Source organism: Magnolia sinica, chromosome 4 (genome assembly GCF_029962835.1).
Source record: "Magnolia sinica isolate HGM2019 chromosome 4, MsV1, whole genome shotgun sequence".
Lineage (NCBI taxonomy): Eukaryota > Viridiplantae > Streptophyta > Magnoliopsida > Magnoliales > Magnoliaceae > Magnolia > Magnolia sinica.
This window is the reverse complement of record NC_080576.1, coordinates 110826568-110843071: the sequence shown is the minus strand read 5'-3', so window position 1 is coordinate 110843071 and position 16504 is coordinate 110826568. Positions and strand designations below refer to the sequence as shown.

Below are 16504 nucleotides of genomic sequence, written 5' to 3'. Positions count from 1 at the left end.
TTCAAGAGTGGGTCGTAATTGTTATGGATTATAGTTATCATGTTATATGGGTCGTGGTTCTCATGTTATATGGGTCATGATTGTCATATTATATGGGTCGTGGTTCTCATGTTATATGGGTCATGATTGTCGTATTATATGGGTCGTGGTTGTCATGTTATATGGGTCATTGTTGTAATGTGGTAAGGGTCGTAGTTGTTATAAGTCATGGTTGTTATGTTATATGGGTTGTGGTTGTATGTGGTAAGGGTCGTAGTTGTTATGGGTTGTGGTTGTCATGCTATATGGGTCATAGTTGTCATGTTATATGAGTAATGGTTGTCGTGGGTTGTAATTATCATGTTATATAGGTCGTGGTTCTCATGTGATATGGGTCGCGGTTGTTACATATTCACTTCCTTTACTACCAAATGAAAGGATAGTCATTGGTACAATAGCCTAAGGCCCACAATGTGGTGATCTGTTTCGTCCACCTTGTCAGCTTGCTCGCCGTTGGCCCAAAAAGTCCTGACTTGGGCAATGTCCACTTCTAACAAACATCACAGTGAGCCTGGAAAGTTTCAACAGCAGGTTCCATTGTCACCATTATTTTCTATTATGTGACCCACATGAGCTTTGGATCAGGCTGATATTTGGGCCCTAGCCCTAAAATGACACGATAAGAAGGATGGCGCGCAGCATGGATTTTACACATACATCAATGTGGGCCCCACGAGTTTGGTCCTTGCTTACGTGCAAAAAAAAGGTTTCAGTACACGTCACTTTCTTAGCATTAAATATGATGTAACTTCTTATTCTCTAGAAAATCGTACAACTACTGAAACAAGGACAAGGGCATCTTGGTCCAAGTAATTTTTGGAAGCTTGTCAGAAGGCCACTCTTAGGATATATGGAATGTCGTAGCTTTCTAGGTAATTGACCCAAACTTTGAGGCGAGTATGGTCAATTTACCTTTATAGAGAGATGGTTTTAAGAATCAAACCAACAGTCTAACTTACGACCTACATATGCGACCCACTAAATGAGCATGCCAATCTAATCTTTTCATCTGGAGGACACGTGCCATGTTTTCATAAGGGTGGACCACATCGTGCCGGTGATCGGGCAAAAGAACCCGGAATCGGCAGTTGATCCGGGGAACCACTGATGACGGTGGTTCTGTGACTGTTGGGCTCATCGTCATGTAAATGTATTATATCCACGCTGTCCATCTTTTTTGTTAGCTCATTTTTAAGGCATGAGTCCAACAAAATGAAGAAGATAAAAATCTCAGGTAGGCCAGCGTAGTCTATCGCGAACTGCCATGAAAATCTTCTTGATTTTGGGAGGTAGTGGCCTTGCATAGTCTTTGACATCATGAATGATTTAGGCAACCGGTTATGAAAATCGCTTTGATTTTTTCATGGCAGTGTAGCATATCTCGTATGGCCACATATAGAAGAGATATACTCTCGCTTGCATTGGCTGGAGTCCTTACGTCGTAAACTCCCTCATTGGAAATTAGTTGCTATAGTTCTTAAGTCACTTGGCTTTAGCATCGGTAAAAAGTTACTTTTGGTAAGATTTTAATATTTAATGCCGGATAAAGATATATTCTGATAGGATTTTGGTGTTTAATAGTCTAATGAGAGACTCTTGCTTTTAAAGAGAGTACTTTTAATAGAACTCTAACATTTAATGCTCTCAGACATTTCTAACTCATTTTAATGTTGATCTACACCACACATGATATGATTGTCACGCGGCGTACTAGGTCAGATGTAAATAATCTTCTTGATACGCGAGTCGTACTTCATCTGTCATTTATCGGGTAGTTCCAACACGTGATGGCATCTCTCACTATCCTGTAAAGGTTTGCCAAAAACATATGTGAACAATGGGCTTCACCATGGATGGAACTTATTAAAAGACATGCACGAGTGGAGCGATCCAAACCGTCTAATTTCTCTCATAAGATGTCTAGATGGTTGACGTTTTTATTCGATCGTTGCGGATGGATTGTGTTTAAATAATGTAGGACCCGTTTGCCACTTTAATCAATAATAGTTTGTTTATTTATTTCTAAAAGATAAAATTTATTTTGAAAATAAACAAATTAAAAAAAAAAAAACTTTAATTTTACATCTTAATGTTTTAAAAACTAGTCAATAAACTTTTAAAGTTTAATTAATAGAGAGATCACTTTTTTAAGTGCTTAATTGAGTTAAGTAAGCAAAGATTAAGAGCTTCAAGTATTTTTCTAAAATATCAAAATTGCCCCGTTAAAACCTCTTTGCAATCTCTCTCACCCAATTGGTGGTGAGGCCCTAATGATCAACGTCCACATTATGGTGGGCTCACAAAACACACTGCACTGCTCACATCAAAGGTAGACCCCAAATGGCAGACTATCCACATCAAGTGAGCTTCACCTTATGGACGGCCAACATCAAAGGTGGAGCCCACGTGATGGATGGTGGACATTCAGGGTGGGCTCACATGATGGATGGTTGGCATCAAAGGTGGGCCCACACAATGAATGAGCCATATTGAAGGAGGGGCCTTATATGATGAATGATCCACATTAAGGTGGGCCCGCATAATGTATGGAGTGGGCCTTGCATGATGGATGGCACATCAAAGTGTGGCCCTGCGTGGTACACTGTCGACATCAAGTGGGCACCACCTGATGGACGGTTCACATCTAAGGTCTTGCATGATAGATGACCTATATCCAAATTGGTCCAACATGATTGATGAGTTAGACAGAGGTAAACTCCACACGATAGATGGTGGGCATCAAAAGTGGGCCACACATGATGAATGATCTATACAAAGTGTGGCCCTACACGATGGATGACCCACAATAAGTGAGTCCTACTTGATGGATGACTCTCATCAATGTGGGCCCCACATAATGGACAATCCACATTAAAGGCAAGGCTCACATGATGGACAACTCAATTTAAACGTGGGAGCCACAGGATAAACACATCAAATGTGAGCTCCACATGATGAGCGGTGGATATTGAAGGGCCCCATATGATGGATGGCCTACATCAAGGTGGGGCCCATATAATGGATGATCCACATCAAAGGTCAGCCCCTTAATGATGAATGATCCACATCCAAGGCAGTTCTCGCATGTTGTACGGTAAGGTTTGGGCCACACAATGAATGATCCACTTCAAAGGTGGGCTCCACAAGATGGACAACCCACATCCAATGTCCGTTATGATGGACGACCCACATCCAAGATGAGAGGCATTAAGAGGCCTGGTTTTTTGAGATAGAATTGGTATATGTTTTGGATTGAACAGTAATACTCTTAAAAAAGTTTTTATTCGAATGTTTTATTAAATATACTTATTTCAAATAAGAGTTGGGTAATGAAAGTTTTTTTACCCAACAAGCTTATTATAAAACAAGTGATAGAACATAAAGTCTTATTTCTCTAACTATTAATAGAGTAGCTCTTATTGGATTAGTAGGAGAAGCCAAAGGGACCAGAGGATTATTTGTTGTTTGAACGTAGGGAAATTACTTGTGCAAAAGTTCCTATGGTAAGAAGCTATGTGGGGCCTACAGAGATGTCTGTGATAAATCCACTCCATTCATCAGCTTTGCAAGACCACGATAAGGCAAAGTCCAGAAATCAGACAGATCCAAAACTAAAGTGGGCCACACCATATGAAACTGTGAGAATAAAAATGTCCATCATGATTGAAACATTCTAGGAGCCGACCATGATGTTTATATGCCATCCAAACTGTTCATAGATTATTACCCCAGATAAACTGTAGACACAAATATCATCTTGATTCAGAAATTCTATGACCCCACAAGTATCTAATGATGGGGTTCGCATGGTGTGGCTCACTTAAGTGTTGAATCTACCTGATTTTTGGGTTCATAATCTATCTCGGTCCTGAGAAACTGATGGATAGAGTAGATTTGTCATGGGCGTCTCCATGGCCCAGCCCACATAGCTTCTCGTATGTAAATATTTTCTCCTTGTGGATCCAAAGCCCTATGGTAGAGAAAAAGGCATTAATATTCTTCTCTCTTATACACGCACAGCCATATTAATCACCTTGAATAAATCAGGTCTTATTTCTTAGCCCCGTTCATGCATGTTGTATGTGGACCCTCGGCAATCATTTTAAACCTTTGAATATAATATCCCATCACATAACAACGTGTGTCCATTTTGTCAGCATCTACCTTCTAAGCACTCCCCACGGCCGCATTTCTCAACGTATCAATGCTCACATGAACCCCATGTGCTATTATCACCATCATGCACCTCACATCATAACCTAAAAAACTTGACTTGATTCAATGCTCGGCCAGGTCGGCTCGACTCTAAGTACTTTACCTAACTTGACTCGAAGACTCAACCCAACTTGTCTCGATATCTAATAATGACAACTAAAAATGCCTATGTACAGTATCAGATGGACTAATTAAAGCTATAAATAGTTTCAGGAAATTGTTGGTTGGTTTGGCAGTTAAGAGTAATGTTTTTTTATTTTAATTTTTCCAGAGAATCTAGATGCTCCCAGATTCATCTTCCAACGCCTAGCATGTATCACATGTGCCACCAACAATCCACAAGCGCCACATGTGCCAATTCTTACATTTCCTGAGTGGTGCCAATGGGCCATGCAGACCAACCCTGGCCCTAAATTCATATTTAGGGCTAGGCCCTAGCTTAAAATTTACATCCTATATCCATGCTGGAGCCTCACTAGGCCCCAAAATTCAGACCAATGTAAGCCACCAAGTCATGAATTTGGAGCGCAGGTTGGAGTGCATAAAAACGAAAACAAGGGTCAATCACCCAAAAACCTCTGGCACACACGATGGTTGGATTGGCCCGGTGTTTTTTGACATCTGAATCTGAGGACAAGATTTATACAATAAGATTATTCTCCAAACGTTGCAGAGGATCTGGGTTCAAATCTAAAGAAGAATGGTTCATCAAGGTAGGATGCAATGTACAAATGGTCTGGTTTACCAAACCACAGGCGGCTGTTCCCAACGGGGGCAAGCAAAATATGCATTTTGAAAGGGCCTGACTGATGGATCCGGGCCAACCAATTCAAAACCTGGGCTATTAGACCTGGGCAGTTGAGTTGAAAACGTGTCCCTTCTGTCCGAGAATGATAGCCCTGCCCAAGCAGCGGGACCACAGTAGATTGTTTAAATCCAAGAAGATTTGATTAGACGATCTTTGACCTTTGGATAATAGACGTTTGTTTGTTGAATTTGGATTGCTTTTCACTGTTCGTTTTTATTTTCCAGTGGTCCACCAACAGGCCAATATAATTCATCCGTAGTGGGACCTACTATCTAGGTTGTTCAGATTTGAGTTAGGTACCACGTGTACAGCAGGGGAGGGTCCTAACCAAATGGTCCACTGTATGCCGAAATGTAGTTTGGTCTTGATGGGCAGGGCCCGGCCCATCTCTAGCCCACTTTGGACAGGATTTTAGGCGAGGGCTAACAGTCCATGGTTGGGTTTGGACATGAATTTTGGAGGGCTAAAGCGTTGGGACTGGCTTAGGATTGGATATTTATAAAGGCTCCATGAAACAGCCCAGCCCACCCCGACCTTAGCAGCAAGGTCACCCTGGGACCTCCATGGTTGTCTGGCAGGCTGGCTAGGCATGGACCCAAGGATCTTCTTCATGGGCCATGTTTACAAAGGCTTTAGCTAGCCGAGCCTGGCCCACTTACAGCTCCTAAATCTTGGGTTTGCCCTACAACAGCCCTAGTTCCCTAAGCATGGCCATAATTGGGGTAAAAAGGCCTAGGCCATGGCCTCATTCCACAGGACAGCCTTATGATAAAACCAGTGAAATGTTAAATGATCGAAGGTTTAAAATAGTCTAATCTAATAAGTTTTTGGGGGTGTCCCATCCATCCATAACTATACCATTGTCAAAAATGGCAACGATCTTTGGAATCTGACCAGTTCCCAGAGTTCCACTAGACGACAGATATACATTGAATCAAAGCCACTCACAAGTGTCTTTAAATTCCATTCTTCTTTATAATGGGTCCACTTGATGATTGAATTAGGACGACAAGCCGAGCTATTCATCATTTGCCCAGGCCCACCTAGGTTTGAAGGTCAGGCAGGTTCTACCCGTGACCGACCCGACATTGGGTTGGGCTCCGGAAAGATGTATCAGGTTCAATCTCAGGCTTGGGCTATACAAACACCAGCCCGATAAAACTTGGGTTGGGTTTAGGTTGAGGTCTCGGGTTGCCCGACCGAACCCATCCCAACCCGAACCCGATTGATATATAAGTTAAGTTACTTATAAATTATAATTTAGTGTGGATCGTCTATGTTGAAGGCACAAGAAATTCCAGTGCCGTTGGATTTCAATATTGGTCCACCTCATTTCCAATGACTCCAGCTAACAAGATACGTTTTTGGATTTCTCTCTCCCAAATAGATTGTGTGCTACACAATACTACTTTTAAAGGAGTAGTTGTCTTATATTTTAGCATGTTTGTTTAGAAAAAGTGAAATTCTTTATGATAAATAACTATGTATAAGAAATAAGACATGTATTGGAAATATAATAGACAAATGTAATAACGGAAATATTAGCATGTATCAACCCGACCTGTAACAACCCTAAATTTTGGTACATTATAAAATTTTTTATAGTCACTCTGATTGTAAAAATCGTAACTATAAAAAATATATATATAATTCTAATGGTGGTGATTCAAAAAAAAAAAAAAAAAAAGCTTAATTGTAGGTTGTAAAGTTTGGATTAAATTTTATTATAAAGAAAAAAAAATCTAGGTTCCCTGCACTCAAATTGAATGTGTTTTACATTGAAATGAGTTATTCTGAATCAAATATAAATTTTAAAGATATTTAGTCGACAAGTTGCGTTGTACAGTATGAATCATCCACAACTTGTAAAATTCATAACTATAAAAGTATAACTCCGATCGATGCGATTCAAAATCCTGGTCAATGATAGACAAGTCTAAATTAAAATAAAAATAATTAGAAAATCGAAATCAGATGGTCATTATACTGATTTAGGGACTTAGTGTAGACTTGTCAAAAATTCGTCAAATTTTGGATATGTCATACTGCGGGAATTTTAGAAATTCATGTGAATTGCTGACTAAGCTAAAATTTTATAAAAGGACTGTATACTTGTCATGGAATCCCAAAATAAATAAATAAATAATTAATTAATTAATTAAAATAAAAATAAAATAAAATTTGAATATAATTTGATGTTCCTAAGTATTTAAATAGTGATTATGACCACATCCATTAAAAAGAAATTAAATCTGTCAAAGAAAAAAACTAAGTTCCTATTAATTTTTGCTGAACGTAGAAATAAGAATTTAGATTCTCTATACTTTTATTTGAATATAATTTAGATTAAGATGGATTAATATAATGAAAATGAATTTTAAAGATATTTTAATTTACAAAATTCTGCTGGACAGCAATGGGCAGCAAGAATTACCTAACTTATAAAATTCATAGCTATAAAAGTACTACTCTGATTGAGGCGATTTAAAAGCCTGATCGAAGATAGACAAATCTATATTAAGATAAAAATAATAATAAAATTTGAATCTTATAGTAAATATACTGATCCAGTGAATTAGTACGGCTGGTCATAAATTATCAAATTCTTGACAAGATTGACTGCAGGAATTCTAAAATTTTTTACAGTTGGAATTTTTAGCTAAGATTTTACAGAGACAGTAAACTTATAATAAGATCTCCATATAAAATTTTAACCTAATCTGAAATTTTATAGTATAATAAAATGTAATATAAACAACAGTCATCAAATCGAAAATCAATTTGTCCATACTGACTTTCTATAGATTTGAATTAATAGAATTTTTCATTTTGATAATTACCTTTGGTTAAATAAATATTTTTTATTTGAAGTACTTCATTTAAAGAAAAAAAATATATTAAGTATTAAAAAAAAAACCATTATCTCTACTAAATTTTAAAAATTCCTTCTTATAGGATCATAAGTCCATACTTGGTGGAAAAAAAAATATTTTAAGAAAAAAAAGGAATAAATAAATAAATATCAAACTCACTAGAATTTTTTTCAAGTATAGGACAATGTCTTCCCTAAATTTCAAGGTATGGTTAAATTATTTCTAATTTTCTAATAAATTTCAACATTATATAGTGAAAATCTAGACCAGTTTAGTATCCCTGATCAAACCAGATAAAATTATCATTCAAAACAATTCCTGAATATATTTTTTTAGTCATATAAATACTCCTAGACAACTCTGTAAAATTTTATGATGATTCGAATTGTAAAGAAATTATAAACATTTAAGCACTAGGCTGTAAACAATAGAAATGACTGTTGGACAATAGGATTTTTCACCCTTAGCAGCGATAAAGACCCTAATAAAAGTAATAATTTTAATATGGATTTTTTTCTTTTTTTATCATATAGTTAATGACATTTTTTTCAAATTTCAAGTCATTTTGACTTTTGATTCGAATGTTAAAATTATGTAAATAACATTGTGTCTATGAGTCCAAATTTAAAATATTTCGTTGGTTATTTGAGTGATGCAATACATAAGATCATTAATTGTTATGATATCTGAAACTTAGAAACTCAACCTAAGAGCCCATAATATTAAAAAGAAAAAAATTTGCTCCTTATATTTTGTTAAATAATGAAAATCACCTGATTTGAGAAACTCATAACTAATTAAGTACGAGTCCAATAAAGGTGATTCAAAGGCTACATCGTAGATTAATAAATCGAGTTCAAAAGAAAATAATTAAGAAAATAAAATTTTAATTTTTTTTAAACTAAATTTTATTTTTAACTGGAAAAAAAATTATTTATTTCTAGACAACTCTCACTGTCTGAATTTTTGAATCTTCTATAAACCATAGTTTTTGACAAAATTTTACATATTTATAAATTCACTATTACAAAAACTAAAAGACCAATCCAGTATATAAAACCATCCATAATATAAGTGTGACCAATGCCACTAAAAACAAAAAAGAATAAAAATAAATAAAAATTGAAATGTTAGTTTCTAAATCTCGAGGATGAGATTTTATTTTAAGGGAGGTAAAATGTAACAACCCTAAATTTTGGTACATTATTAAAAAAATAAATTAAATATTTAAAGATTTTATTTTTAAATAAAAAATAAAAACAAGTCAATAGTTGAGTTGGTAGTGAAATTCTTAGTTGAGAGAGAGGTTTAGGAATCAATTCTTGAAGTGGTAATAATAAATTTTTTATTAAATATCATAAAAAAATTTAAATTCAGGATAAGGGAGGATGTGCTCATCCTATCTTATGAGAATTTTCTTTAAAAGGGATATGGAAGCCTAAAGTAAAAGGAAGAGAAAATTTTAATAAGGCTCGATCAGGTAAGTTCTAATCGTTAGATCTTTTTAACTTTTTATTATGTTGTTAATTTCTTCCGAATCTATACAATGGATGGCGTGGATCATCCACACCATCATTGTATAGGTGTGTAGAGTCAATTTTAATAAAGTGATGTTTTTATGATTTTGGTCTAATTAGTAATATTTTAGGAATAAATTAAATGGATGGAATCTGATTGTGGTAAGATAGATCTGTACGGATCATATGATCCTTAAGGCCAAAATATACAAGGGCCATAATTTTTAGATCAATCTAACAATCAGATAGGCCACATTAGTCAGATCTAAAAGTGTTTAATAAAGGAATCTTAGATTTTTGCGCAAGTGTTGGTATCACTTGGCGTAGAAGGTCGAGATGGGCCATCGGTGTATGTATGGTTAGATCCACACCATCCATCTAATGTGTAGAGGCAAAATATGATAATACCTCAAGAATCTGAATGATCTGACCATCCGATGGACCACCCTGATCAAGTAATTATCATTCAATTTCATAATCTTAAAAAGAAAAAAAAAATAGAATAGAAATTTTAATTATTTGATTATTTTGAATTTGGCCACGTAGGATGTTAATCAGAGGTGGACCCCACCATGTAATAAAAACATATGAATAATAATGTTGTTGATATAACTGATAGGATTTCTGAATTCAAACTAACATAATTACCCTATGGATTCTACACTACCAGACTCAGGTGAGTAACCCAACTGTCTCATAATTCATTAAAATTAAAATAAATCATTGTGATTGTTTGATTGATTTACTGGTTTGAATATTTTGATATGAGAATTGTACGATAAATTTATATGTGATTATTTTAATCGAGACAACTATGCATTTACATATCATCCCTCATTCATTGCATTGCATAATGCATGGTCGATCCTAGGGGCCCTCCCTAGAAGAAATGTCGATCCTGGTACAGCGTTACCAGATGTGGGCTATGCCCAAGCCTACTGAAAAGTGGAAGCCTACCCAACGGGTGGATGCGGGTTGACGACCTCCAACCCAAGTAGATGGACGATCACCCAATCTGATGTATTCATACCCCATTTTATATCATTGTACATGTATTTTTGTATTATTTTAATTGATATGATTATGAACCATGCTGGGTTATATCACTAAGCCTGGCCAGCTTATATTTTTTATTGATGGAAAAACCGTACAGATGTGAATGAGGGTGGGCCGGTGGCTCAAAAATAGCAATATGTGGTCAAGCCAGAAAGGACTTAAGGGACACGTGATCCTACTTGACAAAAGAAGAAGTTGCAACCTTAGACTACTCATGATATTTTTACTTTAATTATATTTAATTTTCTTAGATTGTAAATTAATTCTTTCAATTTGTTGGACATATTTATTTCATTTCATAAGATCCCAATTGAGATGGTCCTTAGTTATGTTTATAATTAATTATTGGAATAAATGATCGTTTCTTATTTTTGAGATGTTGTTGAGTATGAATGGAATATAAATCTACGGTAGAGCTAGTAGGTAAATGAATAATTGTATAATTGAATGAAATTAGTACACTCAGTGTACGTGTCATGGGCCGAAACTCGGGTCTGAGGGTGCACACTCTGTACTCGAATTTCGGGGCGTGACACGACCAACCTGACCAACCCCGCTTGTGTTGGACTTGGGTTGAGAATTCCTAACCCGAAGTTGGGTTGGGTCAGGGTTGAGGTATAGGAAACTTGGTTTGAGATAGAGTTGAGCACCAACCCGACCCAACCCGCCTGACTTTCAGCCACAGGCCCATCAAGAAATACTCGATGATAATGAATTATATGAGATACCTCTCCCTACTATATAGACCACACCAAAAGAAAGAGAGAAAGTGATAGCGTCTCACCTAAACTAGGCTTGCGAGAGAGAGAGATGTTCACTCTCTGATAGGGCTGAAAGTCGTCCGGGTTGGGTCGGGTTGGTGCTCAACCCTAACCCAACCCAACCCAATGTTCCTATACCTTACCCCTAACCCAACCCAAGTGGGCTCGGTTGGGTATGCATGCTAATATTTTTGCTATTCCATTAGTCTATTATATTTCAAAACATGTCTTATTTTTTATACCTATGATTTTATTAATTATATATGTAGTTATTTATCGTAAAAAATTTCATTTTTCTAAACAAAGAGCCAAAAGATAAGACAACTACTCCTTTAAAAGTTTTGTTGTGTAGCACGCAATCTATTTGGGAGAGAGAAATCTGGCAAATCTTGTTAGCTTGAGTCGTTGGAAATGACATGGACCAATGAGACCAGATGGCACTTGAATTTCCTATGCCTTCAACACGAACAATCCACACTTAATTATAATTTATATAATTAACATATATATGATCGGGTTCAGGTTGTGTTGGGCAACCCGAGCCCGACCTAAGTTTTACTAGGTTGGTGTTTGAATGGCCCAATCTCGGGACCGAACCCGATACATCCTGCCCGAGCCCAACCCAATGTTAGGTTGGTCACGAGTCAGTCAGGTTGAACCCGCCCAACTTTCAGCCCTACTCTCTGAGCTCCTGCGACGAAAAGCTAACGAGATTCACAACTGAGATGGGCACTACCTTAGGGAACAATGGAGATGTCATGCCAATCTTTCAGCAAACCTGTTCATCAGATGTGACTCACCTAGTCAACCTCGTCCAAACTCAGGCGGGCCACAGCTCATGAGCTTAGAGGTTTTAGGTGCAATTTTTCAATTGTTCCCATCCGTGTGGCCCATCTGAGTTTTTCTACAAAGCTGATCTTTCATACGTACGGTGAACATTAGATGATCACCGAATGGATGGAGTATATTTTACATATACGACATGGCGGAGCCCAAAGAGCATAAGTGTTTTATCAGGCTGCATTAAGCAAAAATGCATTAGAGTATTCCGATTCCATCCAAACGCAGCGCAAATCGAAAACAACAATTATAAATAGCTATTATATACCAATTTTGGACACGTTTGGATGCACCATTTCAATGAATTACAATAATATGTTCTCTAGCAGTATACTATACCAACAGAAATCATCCATAAGGGAGTCATGATATAGTATACCACAGTAAGATTCATTTGCATTCTAATCATTAAGAAGAATAATCTAAGTGACCTACATTGCATCCATAATATGGTAACTCACAGCAAGATATACAACAACCATAGCCATCCGAATTCAACGCCCACCACTGGAGAGGACTGCTTCAGGCCCAGATAATGAATGAACAGACGACTCCTTGATCAATGTGGGATACGAAGCAGAAAATCCATCCAGCCTTCCATCAATACCCACACCATTGGGTGATATCTCAGGGAAGACAGCATCACCTTCCAAGAACTGCGTAACCTGCCTCATGCTCGGCCTGGCAGCTGGCGTAGGGTGAGTGCAAAGCAGGCCCAACTTCAAAACCATCTCCAATTCCTCCAAGACATACTCATCTCTAAGCCGACGGTCCCTCGCCTCCAGAATCGATCCCTTCTTCCAACACTCCCACACCCAATCCACCAAACTCATCTCCTCGGATCGCCATTCTATTGGCCTCCTTCCACAAGCAACCTCAAGCAAAAACGCCCCAAAAGAATACACATCAGTGTAAGTTGTCGCCTTGCCGGTTTTTGTAACCTCAGGTGCAAGATAGCCCAGGGTCCCAACAACTTGAGTAGTCTGAGGATTGGTACCACGATCATACAATCGAGCGAGCCCAAAATCTCCCAATCGTCCATTCAAATCACCGTCTAATAGAACATTGCTTGCTTTGATGTCTCGGTGCAACACAATCTGCTCCCATTCTTCATGGAGATATAGAAGGCCAGCAGCAACGCCTTTGAGAATCTGATAACGTTTATTCCAACTAAGGACTGGTTTTTCATGGGTGAAGAGGAACTTATCCAAACTTCCATTTGGCATGAAATCATAGACCAAGAGAAGCTCTCTCTTCCGTCGGCAATACCCTAGTAGTGGCACAAGGTTCCTGTGCCTAAGCTGTCCGATGCTGGCCATCTCTGCTATAAACTCCTTCAACCCTTGTTTTGAATCATGTGAGACCCGCTTCACTGCGATCTGGATACTGGATGCTGGTAATATTCCTCGATAGACCTTTCCAAACCCTCCGAACCCAAGAAGCTCCTTTTCACTGAAATCTTTGGTGGCGATTGATAGATCTTTGTAGGAGAAACGTCGCAGGCGGTATTCATGTTCCCAATCTTCTTGTATTTCTTGGTACTTCTTCTTCCTCTTCCTGACTATGTATATAGCTCCATAAACTGCTGTCAACACAAACGCTACAACCGCCGACGACAACCCAATTTTCCATGCTTGATGATTGCTTGATTGCCTTTGCTGTGGAACTGAAGGGAGGAGAGAATGATCTAGCGGTTCAGCTTGCCCATTTACCTTGAAGGTCCACCCAAGAATATAGTGGGACCCTGTCAGCCCACCTGTGGCTGCGGACAGACCAACATACATAGAATCCATGATATCAAAGGAAAGATCGATGGATGACGATAAGAGCGGATAATTTGGCTTGTCGATCTTCAAAGGCGATAGAGTTACATTGAGTTGCTTCTCTACTCCATCATAATCTATCCAAATTTGCATGGGTTCTCCACTTATAAGGATTAAGCTCTTGTTCTTTCCATCTTCATCATTGAAGTAGGCCGCAGGAGCCGATTCGATTGATTTTAAGCTATTTAGATCGATGCCCACATGGTTGTCGTCTACATCATCGAGTTCAGGGTTGAGTAGAGTGTCTAACTCGACTGCAAATACATGGTTCGATGAATCGCCATCGTTTGAAGAATTGAAGATTCCCATATACTGGCTCGGCATACCTCCTGGGAATCCCGTGGATGGCGAGATCGTGAAGGCGAGTCCATGGGCGCTTGAACTTGGGAACTCTGGAGAGATGGCGAAGATAAAAGACGTGGAGAAAGAGAGAGAACCACCATGTGAGGAGTTTCTAAGGTTGAGAGGGAATGGGTAGAAAGCATGGCCTTTTTGTTGTTTGGATGTGTTGGTTAGTTGCAAGAGGCCATTGGGGTGGATGAGTGCAATACCATCCAGGCTCACGTTAGCTTCATGGAAGCCATTGAAGATGAAGTGGTCTTTTTGTGCAGCTGAGTATGAGAGTTCAATTGCAAGAAAGAGGAGTACAGATTGAAGTAGTCTGAGAGTTGTTGCCATGCCGAAGGCAAGAAGGTTTCTATGAAGGGAATTGGGTTTGTGATTTATGATCTGAAATGGATAAGAAGGCATTTCTGTGGATGTCATGCAAAGCTTCTATAGTCGAAACACATGGTTAAGGAATGCGCGTTGCCTGGTGGTCATGCCACCGTGCTGTGGGGCACATCGATATGTATATGTTTGATCCACGCCGTCCATACGTTTTAAAAGATCATTTTAAACAAGAAAGGAAAAATGAAGGAGATACAAAGCCCAAATGGACCACACCACGGGAAACAGTGGCGACTGAACGCTCACTGTAAAAACTTCTTGGGGTCACAAAAGTTTTGGATCAAGCTGATATTTCTGTTTTCCGTTCATCCAAGTCTGTGTGACCTTATGAACAGGTTGGATGGAAAATAAATATCACGTTGGGCCCTGGGAAGGGTTCAACAACGGGTGCGATTATCCCCACCGTTTCCTATGGTGTGGTCCACTTGAGATTTTGATCTGCTTCATTTTTGGATTCATGCCGTCAAATGAACTGTCAGAACGGATGGACAGGGTGGATACAAAATAAATAAATAACGGTGACCCCAGAGTGCCTGCTCCCATGGATATCCCTGATGCAGGTCCCCAGGGAATCCGCTTCCATGGTTAAGTGATCCATGCCATACATCTATCGGGCCATGTAATGAATAACCCATGCCCCAAGATCTTGTATATACAGGAAATTCTTTGATCGCAAATAAACGGTTAAGAAGAGGAATATAAGCTATGTCCACAATCAAATGAAAAATGATCCAAGTTTAATGGCTAGGATGTTTCTAGCTAAATGTATTTTTGGGCCATGTTAATTCAATGAGGGAAGTAATAAACCAATGGTCTGGATCAATGGAAACCATTGTCCCAGCTGGTCAAACTCAAAACCCGAATAGAATACGACTATTCTCGGATCGATGACTTAGGCCTTACGCCTCCTTTTTTGGAACTGATCGGGTTTCGTTTTGACACGCAAGGGAGACGAAATTTTTACGGTACACTCGATTTAGATGGACAGGTGGACATACATGTACGAGATCTTGACCGTTCATTCACAACGGTGATATCATTTCAGCGGCCATTCTTTTATGGACAAAATGCACAACTAGAAAATTGTAGGATACTTAATAGCAAAAGATTTAAATATACCAGATTTATGGCATGGATCTTGTACACGTACACATCTTTTTGCATGTATCACGTGAAATCCCGTCATTAATCTCCCGTGAACGCGTATAATCAGCGAGCGCGGATTGCGACTACCCAACCAAGACCTATCTAGAGACATGTATGGGGATCTTTGGGCCCACCATGATGTATATGTTATATCCACGCCATCCATCCATTTTGAAAGAACATTTTAAGTCATGAACCCCTTAAAAAAGGACATTGAAGGCTTAAGTGGACCACACCACAGAAAGCGGTAGGGATTAAATTCCTACCGTTGAAAACTTCTTACGTCCATCGTGATGTTTATTTGCCATCTGACCTGTTCATAAGGTCAAGCTAAAACATAAATATTATCTTGATCCAAAACTTCTAGGGTCCCAAAAAGTTTTCCACGGAAGCATTCAATGCTTACTGCTTCCTATGGTGTGGTGCATTTGACTATTAAATATATCTGATTTTTGGATTTTTATCCTAAAATTATCTTTCAAAATGGATAGACGGCGTGGATAAAACATCTAAGTTACGGTGGGCCCAGGGATCCCCTGACAGGACCGTCCGTCTCTAAGCTAGGTACTGGTGGGGGTATACGACTCCGCACCCATAAACCACTTCCCTGTTTCGCATTCCCACTGCTTGGGGGGAAAAAGTAAGGGTTGGACAGATTATAAAAACACTTTTATACTCTGGAAGCATCTTACGGATA

General features: G+C 38.5%; 1 protein-coding gene across 1 annotated transcript; it reads right to left on the bottom strand.

Moving 5' to 3' along the window:
• Positions 1-12329: 12329 nt before the first annotated feature.
• Positions 12330-14677, bottom strand: LOC131243807 (L-type lectin-domain containing receptor kinase IV.1-like). Its single transcript, XM_058243395.1, has one exon. It carries the CDS (start codon positions 14608-14610, stop codon positions 12604-12606), a length of 2007 nt encoding a protein of 668 aa, XP_058099378.1. The 5' UTR covers positions 14611-14677; the 3' UTR covers positions 12330-12603.
• Between the last annotated feature and the right edge of the window lie 1827 nt (positions 14678-16504).